Here is a 14,969-nt window from a genome sequence, read left to right on the forward strand (position 1 = left end):
GATGGCCCCGCCCCTCCCTGAGCCTGGTTCTGCCGGAGGTTTCTTCCTGTTAAAAGGGAGTTTTTCCTTCCCAATGTCGCCAAAGTGCTGCTCATAGGGGGTCATATGATTGTTGGGTTTTTCTCTGTATGTATTATTGAGCCTTGAGGGGACTGTTGTTGGTGTTTGGCGCTGTATAAATGACATTGAATTGAATTGAATTGAATTGAATTGTTAGCGTTCCTTTTTGGTGATTTGGTTGAAAGAGACACACTTTGGAAGGCTGCCATTTGGATATTCTAGCGCAGAGACTCAAAATCTTGCGTGAGCTTTGGCTAAACTTCACCGGGTCTATTTCTCCAAAATCATAACTGTGAAGTTTGTATCTTCTGTTTACGAAAACACTTAATCTTCATAGAAAGCAAAAGCAAAGTAAGCAATAACAAAAAACAGAACAATTAGTAATGTTTACAGACATGTGCATATCGTATTAAAATAGTACTTGAAAAAGCACGACCCTCGCTCTTATCCTGTTTAAGTCAGTTAAAAATGAGTAATTCTAGCCAAGATCACAATTTAAAATGTTTTCTAGCTCAAACTCTACAACACCAGACATTCTCAAAGGTGGACTTGCAAGGTTAACTTGCTCAGCACAGCGCCAACAAGGCTTCAGTCCAGTGGAGCAGAAGTGGAATTCCACATCTGCAATTATTGAACAACAGGGTGCAAAAGAAGGATTTGAGCTGGAATGGAGGAATGAGTGGGGGGAGTGGGCAAAAAGTCAGGCAAGGGTGAAAAGTAGGGAAAAAACTGATAAAGTACTGAGTCATAGCCAAATCCATTTTTCCATCTCTGTTTACTTCATTCTAAAGGAAACAGACGGGTATACAGGTAAATGAGATGATACACGACATGAAGGAGGTAAATATTAGAGAAAAAGAAAGGCATGGTAAATAAATGCAGGCATTTTAACTCTCAGCAAACTGGCATTCCTTAGTACAGGAGACAGCACACAATACAGTACGTCCTTAAGAGTCAATAATACGACGACTCTTCCATTCACACAAAATCATATTGGCACCTGACGATACACAATGGATGCACTTGGTATATCCTCAGCCCAGACTACTTGGAAACAGGCACAGAGTTTACAGTGGCATAAGGCAACACGTGGCAGATCTATCATGTATTTGTCCTTTTTGTTCATAAGTGGTACTGTAGAGTAGCTTCACATTCGTTTTTGGAACTCCAACAATAGAAACAAAGGGAAACACAAGTCCTAGCAGAGTAGCTGTGGACACACATCCCTCAGATGGGATGGAAAACAGAGAATTCACATACATGTGTGCAAACATGTGTTATAAGGCACTGTAGTAAAACATTATATGTAGTAAAAAAAAAAAAGGAGTAAAGTTGGTGGTATATACACCTGGGTTTTTTAACATGTTATAGAAAACATACCCTGAATGACTGTCTCTCCCAAAGTCAACAACACAGATGAGGATGTCAAACCCCCTAAGTACATCTAATTCATAAAACATTTCCCCAAACAATTTCATTAATCTCAACAAAGATTAATATATGTTGTTGCAATATGCTTGAGTGTTTGCTGTTCATAAATTCATTCTTGTCTGTTTTGAATTTCTCAGTGAAAGGGTTTTGTCTGTTGACAGAATTTAAACCATGGTAGGGCCAGAAGACTCTCCCAAACTACAAGTACTGCTCCCTTTTCTCTGGTGGGGTACTTTTAACATTTGGTCTGCAATTCAAAAGGGAAAAAAGACACGTTTCAGTCACAGCGACAAGAAAAAAACCTCACATTTACAAAAACACCCAGAGGTCATAGGCTGTAAGTGAAACTACGAATCAGCACAACAGTATGTTTCAGTTTATTGTTAACTTTGCACCAATATTTGGACAGAAGGGGGAACAGGAGGTGTAGCAGAGGGTTGATATCTTATTTCTTAAAGAAAACGTCTGACCACATGAGTCCATATTTACAGAGACGGCTCAGAGACGGAGAGGGGGTCGGAAGAAGACAGTACACCTTGGTTCCCATTAAAAGTGATAAGGTGCAGATGTATTATTGAGAAAAAGGAAATCATCTACAAGAGGTCCAAATTGGAAGGTAAAGAGGTAACAGGAAATGAAGGGGGGATGGGGAGACAGTGGTGGGAGAGTCGGAAAGTCCTCGATAAAAAGGCGGGGGCTGATCAGTCAGGGAAACTAGTTTCACTCAACAACTCTGCCCTGAATTAGAGGAGAGAAGAAGACAGTCAGGATAAGACACATCAAGAACTCTCAGATTCCCACCATGTTAGAGAGCCAGAGGGATGACTGAGATGTTAGCCGACAGGTTTCAGAATCAGTGTTACATGGAAGCTGGCTAGCACTGTTCGGGTTAAAATAGAACATTTACCCTACAGAATGACTAATAAAGGTGGGCAGAAACATATAGAGTCAATGAACAGCTATACTGCTGTCTGGGGTGATGTGGAACTGCCTTAATCCTGCATTCTCTGCCACAAGAGACATACTCGAAGCTGCAAAAAAATAAAAGTCTTCCCTCCATAGAGGTGTCTGGGAAAAGGGCTTTCAGACTTGACCTCTGTAAACACTTGTCTGTTGGCTTTATAGGCCTAGTTGCTCATTTCCAGTCATATAGAAATGGGGAGATGTCACAGTCGCTACGACAGCAGAGCAGAGATGCTTGACATCCCATTGACATCTCATTTTATTTAGTACAAGTACAAAGAATTTCCTATAGACCTTCACCGTCCACCTGCCAAGTTTGAGAATAATAGAGCTCTCCACAAATAAGTCTCTTCTAAGAAGAGAAGCCATGTAACTGGGAAATGGGGCAACTGGGACCTATTCTAAGAAAAGTTAATGGCTTTTTTATGTGGAACAGTGATGGACCAACTCTTTTAGAAACATAAATGGGGGCAAAGTGATGTGGGAGCATGAAGGGAGAACTCAAGAGCCAATTTAGCAGCAGCTGAGTTTTAAAGGGTCTAATGTGGCAATAGTTGCAAGTATCTATTGTGCCTCACCTTCAATGAGCAGTCGGTGGGTTGAAGACCACCTGTTTTTTCTATATGCAATCAACCAAACAGTGGAGTTAAATATAACACTTCATCATGCTAAATTATATAAAGATAATAGTATGCTGACATCTTTTAGCTTCTCAGTAAGATTATTCATGTGTGTGAATAGCTTAGATCTTAGGCACTGGTTTAGTTATACAACAGCTTATGAGATGAGGGAGTGTATGAATCTGGAATGATGGTGTTAGTAAATGGAGCGTGATGATATGTGTCGATGACAGTCTCCTCTTTCTCCTCATGTTAAGTATAATGGAAGAGCGATAATCAGCAGCAGTCATACTCATTACACATCTAAACAGACACCTTTAACTAACAATTCACCCTCCACTGCTGCAGTTCAGATTGTGTCTGCATGTGCGATCTTCATCAAGTCCTTGTGGTGTAAAAAAGGACTGTGTAGTTTTACCATATGTGAGAAATTTTCTCAGCTGTTAATAAGATGGTTGTCCAGGGGCTTCCTCACTTAGGAGGACACCAGACACGCCTGCTTCTTTACTGTCATTCATTATGTTTGTTTGAATAACACTCGACAGCTTAAATAAATAAATTAAGAACATAGAAATTCTTTGTTTTGTTTTGAATTCTATATAAAGATAGAAAAGGTTTGGTGGTTTAGAGCTCTAAACTCTGTGAGTTACAAAATTAAATCCTTTTTTTCTCATTTGCACACAGGGTCAGGCCTTGTCCCCTTACACACGTAACTGCAACAGTAGACTGTGAACATACGTGGCAATTTGGAGGTAAAACACCAATGCAGCTCCAACCAGGAAGCACAGGACATGCTAGTAAAAGTTCAGCAAGTTTTGCAGTACTTCCTCAGATAAGAAATGCCCTTTAATTTGCAGTGTAATTTGCTCCAAACGATGTTTTTCTGTACCGTGCTTAAATTTGTGTTCATCGTATCGCTGTACTTACCTCTTAAAGTACATTAAATCATGACAAGCAGGAGATGTCAACTCACAATACAAGCTTAACACTTTCTACGTATAAGTTTGTACTTCTTTAGGTTCATAGCCACATACATCCTACTGGTAGATAATATGCTCATATATGTACAACTTCATATGTCGTGTATTGCTGTGTAAGATAAGAAGTGTCTTTGAGCTAAATGATTGCATGTGTGTATGCATGATAGTCTTTTTGTTAGATTTACAAGGGGAAAAAAAGAGGGTGGTGCCAAGCGTGTCCTCTGCTCTCTGTTTGGGTGACTGCTGGAAGGGGTTGGGGTTTACACGTACTCCCTTGCTGTGGAAGGCTGTGATTGGCGGTAATATTGCTGTCCTCGCATATCTTCTTTGGAGCAGGAGCAGCACAGCAAAGAGCCACCCAGAACAGTCAGACTGGCTGCTGCCCATCCGACAAACAAGGCTGAGCCAAACTCATACCTGCACAGGAAACAAGGCATAAACAAGGCATAAGGTGTAAATGCTGACATAAAAAGACATACACAAAATAAAGGATAAATGGATATTGAAGCGTGGGCGATAAAAAATGGATAAAAATTTTATTATTTTAATTATTAGATATTGAAGACTAACCATTAGCATACACATTAGTCATAAGAGGAGCTTTACAGCTGTAATACTTGATAAAAGTAACAACTACTAGTATTAAATGATTTGTTTTTCCTTTTTTTCATAACTGGAAACTATTAGCATCGTACATTGATCATATTTCTAAGCCAAAATTATCAAATATTTGGAAATGATGTTGCTAAATTAATCAATGGTTTTTCCTTACCAACCAAATGTTTGCAGCTAACTAGCTATTATTGTTTATTTGTGATTTGTATCACCAACTGGTCATATTTTTCAGCCATTATTAGCAACTATTGGCGACAGATGTTGACTATTTTAGTAATAACTACAGTTTACAGCTAAACTCATCTTTTTAACAGCAACCAGTAACATTAGCTGTTTTAGACGTATATGTCATACAGATATTAGCAGCTGAAAACAGTTGTGTCTGCAACTAGTCCTAATTATTTTTATTTGCCACATCTAGGTGGTTTTTGTAAACAGAACACGTTAAGTTTAACAGTAATTTGACTGCAGAATCTTTGTCACTGGCTGTAGTTCCAGTTTATCACATCATGTTAATTGTCCCTCAAACCTTTGAGATGAAGTCTGCTTACTTATGCCTGTTTCTTCTATGTACAACAAAACCTCTTGACTAGTCTAAAATATGACATTTTCAAATATACAAACAAACAAAAAAATAAGAAGACTGAGCACAAATACAACAGCGTGATAACTGAAAACAGTGTTAGACCAATGAAAACAGTATCACTGTCAGGTATCTTTTATTCAGGCTATTTAGTGTTTCCCACCTCTGCATTTTTTCTTTTCAACAACATTTTAAAGAAATATTAAACTATTGCAAACATTGCAATCTCATTATATGATATTGTGATATTTATTCGAGATCTGATACTTCCAGGTTTTGAATACACTGACAGTATTGTAGCAGTCGCAACTTGATTATGGTGTTTTTTGCTCTTTAATGAAGAGATTAAACCCTCAGCTCAAACAGAAAGGAGTGTATCACAATATGATTCACATACCTGGCATTGGGTGGTGTGTTTGGGTTAAAGAACTGATAGGACACCTGAGTGGCATACCAGGACACAGAAACCAGTGTGCATAAACCTGTGGAGGGAGAAACAGGTGAGGACCATGCTACCCGCAGAACTTTTCTGATGACACTACAGGAACTGGAGTAGAGGGAGCGGGCAAGGTGCTTTGCAGAGTGGTCTGGCAGAAATCACCTCTTTCTGAATGTCAGTGAGACAAAGGAATTTTTTTCTTCTAGGGGAAAAAAATACAACTAAGCCCAGGAAATGTCTCATGGGTGAGGAGGTTGAAACAACGGATAGCTACAGGTTCTTAGGTGTTCACCTGAAGGAAAGACTGGAATGAAGGTGTGTGTGTGTGGAGAGAGATGCACATACACAGCTTACATACACAGAAATTTCTGTCATTTTTTTCCTAACGTTTTATTTTATCTTATCTGTCAGTTTACTACACTAATTAATTCTGTTGCTACAACAACACCAATGGCTTGGCTTAGTAAATACTTGTTTAGTTTAATTTCTTTCCTTGGGATTGTGGTCTGAGGTCAAGAGCTAATGCCTCGAAAATGACCACTTCCTGTTTACAGCAGGGACTCTAATTACCCAGAAGACCCCTACTGCAAGAAAAATGCCAGACCACTCTTGCTAAATGCATTGAATGCCAGAAATACAGCGTCTTTTTATGCTGGTAAATGAAGCAAAACAACAGTTGCACCTGCAAGCAGAAAGAGTGCTCCTCCAGTCATAGCGATGCGGGACTTGGTGGCTGGGTTGTTATCTCCCACCTTGGTACACTTCATGCCCACCACGCTGACAATGATCCCAATAAAGCCCAGCAGTACTGACACCACCATAAGGGCCCGGCATGTCTGGATGTGGACTAGAGAAAAAAGAGGGGAGGAAAGAGATAAAACATGAAGTAGAGGATGTAGAAGTGGTGAGGAGATGAGAAAACAGAAAAGAAAAGAGTCTTTCAGCCCATCATTTGGAAAGACACAAATATTTCTAAACATGAAAGTGAAAACTGAGGGGAATGAAGCTATACATGCCATGCAGGGTTGATGGGAGACCACATGCATTTGTGACAGACAGATCATTAGGGAGAGTCCACCACTGTCCTACTTTTCCAAGCAGGGTAGTTCCAGAGGTGACTTTACTGGCCAAACTCTGGAACCGTAAATGATCCTTCAAATCTTCTCCACATCGTTCCACTGTGGTTTTGCCGTCTCTAAAATCGAATCCTCTACCCACACAGGCCTCAGCACACACATAACTTAGTGGGAGGAACATATTTACACATATTTACTCACATATGTGTAAGAGCACAATATGAGCACAGACACATTGACTGTAGGTGGAACAGACTGAGATGAAAGTCTCTCTCTGGCTCACACTGACTGTAGGAGGCCCCACTTTACATGTTTCAAACAGTGGGATTAGTGTGGCTTTGTCACAAAGAAAGATTGTTTTCGCGGGGCCGTCACCACAGCGATGTGAGTGTACTGCCTCAACAACAGCCACTCAAAGACACGTTAAAGGCAAAGCAATGCTGAGCGCCTAATAATACCGTCAAAATACTGATGGAGCGTGCCTTATTTACAGCAAGCGAGGGGGTTGTTGAAATCCCAGCAGCGGTAGAAAACATGGAAATTCCAGCATCTCGATTGTGATATCTGACAAAGCTGACAAATATGGTAATTAAAGTAAACAGGGGGATTTCTCATAGAGGTGTCACAGCCAAGATCACAGGCATCACTTTCAAAAAACGGCAGCCGGTGTTGTGTTTGCATGTCCCAGGAAACACGCTGAACAGAAAACAATTCAATAGAGTCAGCAAACTCATTTTTTTAGTGTTGCCCCTTTGTTAGCTTTTACAGCTCCAGGACACATTAAAAAAAATCCCATTATGCACTCATTATATTCCAGGACCTTTGAAATATATCATTTTATTTATCTCCTGAAAACATTGTGGATGTTACTAGGTAAAAGGAAGAAGAAGAAGAAGAAGAAGAAGAAGAAGAAGAAGAAGAAGGAGCACTGTTGGTTATTACTAAATAATAACTTGGTAGTTTTTTTTATTGTGCACCAACAATATAATGGTAATTTATAATAGTAGGTCAGTGGTACATGTGAGGACATTGTCTGGTGGTAGCTGTAAAGTGTCTGCTGACGATATTGGTTTGTAAATGTTTACTAAGTATTTAGTTTCCTTTTATTCTTAGACAGTCTTGACTTGCTTTGGTTCACCATACGGCCAAAGTCAGGGGTGTTGGTCTCACTATTCCCACAGCACTGACACTGAATCTTCAAAGCGCACGTGCCTAAAGCATCAATATTTGATCCCCCAGGAATGAGAACAGGTCAGAAATTAAACCTTTATCATAAAATTGTTGATTATGGTATAGCATAAAAAAATGTAAATGCAAGGATTTAATTGTTATATAATTGTCATAATCTCTAGCACATTAAGGCAACTGTTGCTGTGATTTGTCGCTCTATAAATAAAACTGAAGTGAATCAGCTGCAGTACGATACACAATACAATACAATATACCACATGTTAAAATTAATTCTATTTTTTTATTATACAAACTATAATGTTATAGATAAACATAATGTAGAACTTTAATAATGACTTGTAAATATTATCAGTTATCATTTCAGTATTTCTTAACAGTAACATTAACATTGACATTTTAAATGTGCCCTTATTACACTGTGGTTAACATTGTAAGTTCTTACTGAATAGTTTGATGTGTAGTAAGGATTTCAAGAACTGTGTCAGAAAAAGTGTTTGTTGACTTGTTCTACTGTTAACAAATGCTCAAGTAGAGATGTTCCTTGCTCTGTGACTCAAGTAGCAAAAAACTAATTCCTCCTACGAGCAACTTTTGCCACTCAGCAGCCAACACTGTCTTTCAGGGCATTGATCTTTGGGACTAAAAAAAGTGCATGTTTAAAATTGCCAGTCAAATCTGATTAAATAAATGTCTTTTCCCAAAACAAGGTATTAATTTTTTTCTTTGCTGCAGTGCTTCTATGATTTTTACCAATATCCGATTCTCTGAGTTCTGTACAGTCGAGTATCAGCCTGAGATGGAAGCTAAAGTCACCGTTTGTCATTGTGACAGAAATACACACACCATCATTCATGGTGCGGCAGTGAAGCAGCATTTCAAAAGCTGATCTGAAGGGACTTGAAGGGGGAACAATCTTTGAAGTCTGATTTATGGCTCCATTGCTCCTTTTGATGGAGTATCTGAATGGTCTTCCAGAGAGAGGGATTTGGAAATTTTTTGCTGTTGTTTTTCATTCACTGTAGACATTCCTGGTGTGTGGGGGTTTAGGCTAATGACTCCACTGACCGGTTTTCCTTGGTGAGACTAGAAGAAGGGATTGAAAGTGAGAAAGAGAGTTGGTTGAAGGCTGGCTCACCCACCCACTAGGTTCTCTTTTTCCACTGCTAAGATTGGCAGTACCAGCCACAACCTTTCAGTGTGTGTGTGTGTGTGTGTGTGTGTGTGTGTGTGTGTGTGTGTGTGTGTGTGTGTGTGTGTGTGTGTGTGTGTGTAGGCTCTGTAAGGTCCCATTGTGAGGTCACTTGAGTCTATTTTGTACAGACTGGCTCTCTGCCTGCTCGGTGCCTTACACTTACAGTTTAGTCCTCCAATGCAATTTCAACTCAAAGAATAAACTTCTGTTTCTCTTGACCCTTTAGTCATTTCTTTTCAGTGTATACCAGTTAAAGGACCCATATTAACTTGTCAAAGCCAACTCAATAGTGTGAATGCCTACAGCATTCACACAATGCTGTGTGAATGCTGTGCAATTCACACAGCATTTGAAGCATTTGTTGTAGGTAAATATCAATATTAGTGTCTGTGTGAGTCCACACACACTGCAAACCCTCATTGGCTGTTTTGGATGCATACTAAATATTTGAAATATTTGTCCTATAAAACCATTTTTACCATGTCTGACTCTCAGCTTGTTTTTTATTCTAAACAGTGTGAACCTGTGTAAACCATGATATTTTTTACTCAGTATAGATTACTGTAGCTTAAGACAACTGCTAATTACATCTGCATGACTTATCTGATACCACCCTTAAATGTGCATACAAGTTAAGCATAAGGTGTGAAGGGCAGAAGCAAGACCCCAGCTCAGATCAGAGGAGGCATCAATGACAACCCTTGTGAGTAAGTCAGATAAAGTATCAAAAGAAGAGCTAGCATGGAGGTGGGTTGCAAAGTAGCTTGCTTTGCAGAATTTTAATTCCGTTCCATTCAATTGTATTTATATAGCACCAGATCCCAATAACAGATGTCTTAAGTTGCTTAGTATTGTAAGGTAAATACCCTACAATAATACAGAGAAACCCCAACTATCAGACAGCCACCTATGAGCAATCACTTTGATGACAGTGGGAAGGAAAAACAGTTTAAAAGGAGGAAACCTCCGGCAGAACCAGGCTCAGGGACGTGCGGGGCCATCTGCCACGACCAGTTGGGGGTGTGTTAGGTTGAAGCAGCTCTCATAGGATTTTCCAAATGGATGTGTAGAATGGTATCAGCTGAGCCATCAGCTGATGTGGGCTGATGTAGTAATCAGCTGATTTGCCAGAATCGCTACCGAGCTGAGCTGACTTTGTGGCTTACCAGAACTTACACAAACAGAAAGTGAAAAGGAAAGTAGCTCCCACCTGGATGTCAAACTAGTGTCCTGACTGACAGTTTTATTATGGACATTTTAGCCTTTTTACAACACATGTATTTGTGTTTTTAAAGACATAGGTCAAGAATCGTGGAGTAGGCAAAGCATGGGGACAAAGACTGACAGATGGGTATAAATGTCAAATAGTTTGGAGGGACACGTTGTTGGCTTTGATCTTAAAAGAAATACAAGAATCTAATACAAGAACATTTCTACCTAACTGGCCATAGATAAAGTAGGTTTGACTGACCAAATGTGCATACATTTCAAGATGTATTGTATAATAGAAACTATTTTACTATGAATAGTGTCTTCAGAAACTCATTGTCAAGTTCGATTTATAAAGCAGACTTAACCTTTTACATGAATGTCTGGCATCCACAGGAAACATCTATGCCTTTTATGTCAAATGTGCAAGAGGTTGCTATTTAGTGCGACACACAGATTGGCAGAGGCAGGTCAATGTCACGCTCAGATTTTACTGGATGCAAAGAGCTGTCCTTTCAGCACCACCATCCTCCTTCACCTCATCTGGCAAATAACAGCCATCTGTTATTTTGACCACTGTCTTCTTCTTGAGCAAAATGCTCAGTAAACCTGCAGCACTTTCCACCACATTTGCTTGGCCACATCAGCACAGTCTAGTGAACAATTATACCCGCCGTCACATGCTGCTCCTGCTGCGAACATACCCAGGCGAGAGGAGCTCCTTCAGACCTATTTGTGCCTGATCAAACCAATACCCGAGATTCCGACCTGATCCGGGACATGTGATTAAATCAGTTCTGTTTCGTAATGTGTCTGGGGAAAATCTAAACAAAGCAGAGATTGTTCAAGAATGTTTTATTCTGTAACAATTGGGTATGTTATCCTAGTCCTAACCCTGCCCCCTGTTTTCTAGATGAATTTCTGGTAATTTGTTAACATCTATAGAGTTTTATAAATGTATCACCTGTTTATATGATTTAAATGGAAAAGCTTGGAACATAAAATCTGTCATGCCAAATGACTGTGTAGTCTTTATTTGAAAGGTAACATCTTCTAGTTTCGGAATAATTGTCCATCTAGCAAAATCCAACAATAACTCGAGGAGACTCGATGGATGTTAAGAGGTTAACGGACAAGTGGAACAATGTGCTCGTGTGGGGACGATAGAGCACATTCTGGGAATATCTCTGGACTTTAGCTCAACAACTACCCTTTTCTTCTCCTAACAGCCTCTATTCATGCCCAAAGACAATACACTGTTCTTATTGCTGCAAGGAACCAAAGGAGATGGGAGATCAGCTCGGACGCCCCATCACAACGATCGCCATCAGAAAGTGTGTTGATAGGAGGACTCACAGAACCGCCAAAATGTTTGCAAAGTGCCTCATTTGTTGTTCCAAGGAAAGCGTGCCACAGCAGTAACCACAGAGAAAAACAAATGAATTGTATTGTGAAAGTGCCTTCTGACCAAGCCTCCCCCCCTTAACACCCGCTAGTCTTTCATTAGAATCTCTAATAGGATAATTTAAGCAGACAGTAGATGGATGGATTCATATAATCTGTGTGCCTTTAATTATGACTCACTAGGTCCAGCTCACAGATTGGAGATGACAGGAGACTCGTATTCTGAGCTAATTTACGTCCGAACCCCACATTCCGAACCCCCTCCTACTCATCACACTCTACGCATGGTGTTTTGGAGTTCTAATAAAGAAACTAAGCTGTAATAAAGATGTGAACAGCAGCATTTGAAGTAAGATTTATAGCTTGCATGTTTATTGCATCCCAGTTAGCATTTAGCACTCAGGGAGTTGTTTTTCTTCTGTTTTTGCTGCTGATTAATGGCAAGAGTCGGCACACATGAATGGGCCATACTATAATAACTGTGTACCGTAGTATATAATAACTATAATACATGTGTAGTGTACCACAAAAGATGTTTCTTGGGAAAATTTTGTATAACAAAGCAGAACAAAAGGTTGACAAATGTTACGGTAATTAAAAATATAAAATAAAAGAAGGAAAGTAGTTTGAAAGAAAGGAAGGAGTGTGATTGAAAAGTGAAAAAAGTTTATCAGCACATTAGCAGTTTAATTGAATTTTACTCTTCGTCATCTGAGTAATTGTACATTGAATATAACTTCACAGTAACTTCACATCCAACAGAATCAAACCTGAAAATCCTTTACAATGAACCTGCACTCCAAACAGAAGTGATACCTAACATGGATTTCTTTAAAGACAAGGACATCACCGTGAGTAGGAAAAGGGCACTGCTACAAGTTAGAGATCCTTGGGTTTTAGGAGCAAATTCAAATGTGGTACTCACTGTCCAGCGAGAGCATGGAGTCAAAGATCTTGCACTGCACCTGTCCCGTACTCTGTGAGGCACAGCTCATCCACAGCCCCTCGTACAGACCCACAGCCGTGATGATGGCATCGCCGGCGTACGATGACTGCTTCCACTGGGGCAAGGCAGTTGTGGAGATGATGCCAATCCAGCCACCCAACGCCAGAAAGTAACCCAACAACTGTAGACCTGAGTTAGCCATTCTTCTCTAACACTGTCTCTCTGTTTTCTGTCTTGTCTTGTTCTTTCTCTCCCTGCTTGACTCGCAACAGCTTCTAACTCCTCCTAATGCGTCGCCCTTTCTTTGAGCGGTCTCTGTGGGCACACTTGCTACTTGTCTTGCTTTTCTTGCCACTATCTGGTCCCTCTGAGCATCTCCTTGTGCTCCTCTGCTCCAATTCGCATTTGTAGAACTCTCCTCTGTCTCCTTGTCTCTAATGCTCTCTTTTTCCTCTCCACGTCCTTGCCTGGTTTTTCTGCCCCTCAGTGAAGACAACGAGCTGATCTCTTCAGATCAGGAATCTCTCGTCTGATTTCTTGATCCCTGTGAGGTTCAGTCAAAGTGAAGAAAGAACTGGTCAGCAGTTCAGTTCATCAAGCATTGCCGCTGGGCTGCCTCACACTCTGCATGACTTCCTCCAGTCTCTCTCTCTCTGTCTTTCTCTCGGTTGCTTGCTAACTTTCGCTCCACTACAGTCTTTCTATCTACTCCAGGCTCATGTGGCACAATGAGGGGTAGAAGGAAAAAATGGGAAAAAAGAAAAAAGAAACATGTGGACACAACAAGCTGACCATGGAGGGATGAATAAATGGGTTGGTTTCTGATTGGACTGTGTTGTAGCAACGCCTACTGGGAGGGAGGAGGAAAGGGTTGATAGAGGAGAGTAAGAGCCGTTTCAAACAGAGAGGGAAAGGAAAAGCAAAAAGATCTGGCTTTGGAGGGAAAGCACCATAGGTGGAGACAGAATTAGGCAATTCTTATAAGACTGTGCTAATCCAACCGGGGAATTCCAAAGAATCAGCGCATGGTACATGTGCTGATTCTTTCAAAGTCTACCCCCTCCATAGGAGGTGTGGGGAAGGTTGTGATGAAGCGCAACAAATGTACATAAATCAGCTCCAAACAATGCCGAGCCTGTAAAGAGCATGTCACATCCAGACAGGCTCTCTGCAAATTATGGGCCGCCAAGGCAAGCCTCCCCTTATCACCATGGCAACCCCAACAAATGAAGAGAGAGAAAGAGAGCGCGAGAGAGTTCAGCCAACTGTACATCCTTACCAGCTGTAAATGGAAGACACACTCCGGCCCTTTGTGTGTGTGTGTGGAGAGTGCAGGAACCCGTTTTTCCCATAGCTGCATGCCCTATCAGCTGTCCTTCAACTCGCCTCATCAAATTAGCTTCAGTTCACTCCAGACTAACTCAATAATTCTATTCTGCCAATTAGAGTGTCGACACACTGAGAGACACGGACAGTTTCTCACATCTATAAGAGACATGTCTCACCCCCACCCTGCTCTCACACTCACACACACACACACACACATGCACTGTCTACATAGTAAACATGTTCTGGTCAGTATCCTCAAAGTTGTTTTGGGGTGGACACCAAAGAACAAAGAGTAGTTTAATGAAAATTGCCTTTTCTTCACATGCTCTCCAGCTTGTCTTTTTGTCTGTCACGTCTACCTCTCCTACCAAGTCAGACTTGAACTTGAGCAACAACAACATCAAAAACATGTGAACATGCATGTGACCTAACTAAAACCACTGACCTTTTCTGAACACCTGCACAGACCCTTACATGGAGAGCTACAACCTTCCCCACTTCTTATCATCGCTGTTTGTGTAGATCTGGCTGTGCGTACATGACTGTGATTGTTGTGTGTTTTAATGAGAGGTTTCACATATGAGGGCGAGTTCTGGTTCGAGCACAGAGGTGACCCAGAGGTCGAGAGGCAAGAAGAGATGAAAGAGAGGCAAAACAAGTGCTCAGGGTCATGTGTAGTGGGGTGGTAAAGAGGGGGCTTTAGTGAGGCTTTGAAGACCCTTCTGATTTTGAGTCATAACAAAAGACTGTTGCTGGTGAGGTTACAGAAGTACAAATAAAACTGAAAGTCGGCTGAGCATTGTTTGAATTTGAAACATATTGCTTTGAGAATTCACAACAGTGTGCCAAGTACATGTTTAAGCAGAGGATAATACACCAGCATATTCACTACACAGTCAAAACAAATGAAAAAAATGTCACGGACTCAAAT

The 14,969-nt window shown here is 40.6% G+C and overlaps 1 protein-coding gene across 2 annotated transcripts; it reads right to left on the minus strand.

The window, feature by feature from the left end:
• Positions 1-818: 818 nt before the first annotated feature.
• Positions 819-13,512, minus strand: cldn19 (claudin 19). 2 transcript variants are annotated; one of them, XM_026169031.2, is made up of 5 exons: positions 12,689-13,512; positions 6,374-6,538; positions 5,650-5,734; positions 4,325-4,471; positions 819-1,738 (listed from the first exon to the last, which is right to left on the minus strand). In XM_026169031.2, the coding sequence occupies exons 1-5, from the start codon at positions 12,909-12,911 to the stop codon at positions 1,690-1,692; spliced, it is 669 nt and encodes a 222-aa protein (XP_026024816.1). In that variant the 5' UTR covers positions 12,912-13,512; the 3' UTR covers positions 819-1,689. The 2 variants fall into 2 exon arrangements, with proteins under 2 accessions (XP_026024816.1, XP_026024817.1); XM_026169032.2 differs by lacking the exon at positions 819-1,738 and adding an exon at positions 1,853-2,229.
• Positions 13,513-14,969: the final 1,457 nt, after the last annotated feature.

This window comes from Astatotilapia calliptera, chromosome 5 (genome assembly GCF_964374335.1).
Source record: "Astatotilapia calliptera chromosome 5, fAstCal68.1, whole genome shotgun sequence".
In the NCBI taxonomy this organism is placed as follows: domain Eukaryota; kingdom Metazoa; phylum Chordata; class Actinopteri; order Cichliformes; family Cichlidae; genus Astatotilapia; species Astatotilapia calliptera.

Bases quoted from the DNA above. Each gene is read 5' to 3' on its own strand.
- cldn19 (XM_026169031.2), bottom strand. From the start codon at position 12,911: ATGGCTAACTCAGGTCTACAGTTGTTGGGTTACTTTCTGGCGTTGGGT. The intron at 6,539-12,688 runs GTGAGTACCACA...TTTTTTCTCTAG, and splicing joins CTCCATGCTCTCGCTGGACA to TCCACATCCAGACATGCCGG. The intron at 5,735-6,373 runs GTGCAACTGTTG...CTCCCTCCACAG, and splicing joins AGCACTCTTTCTGCTTGCAG to GTTTATGCACACTGGTTTCT.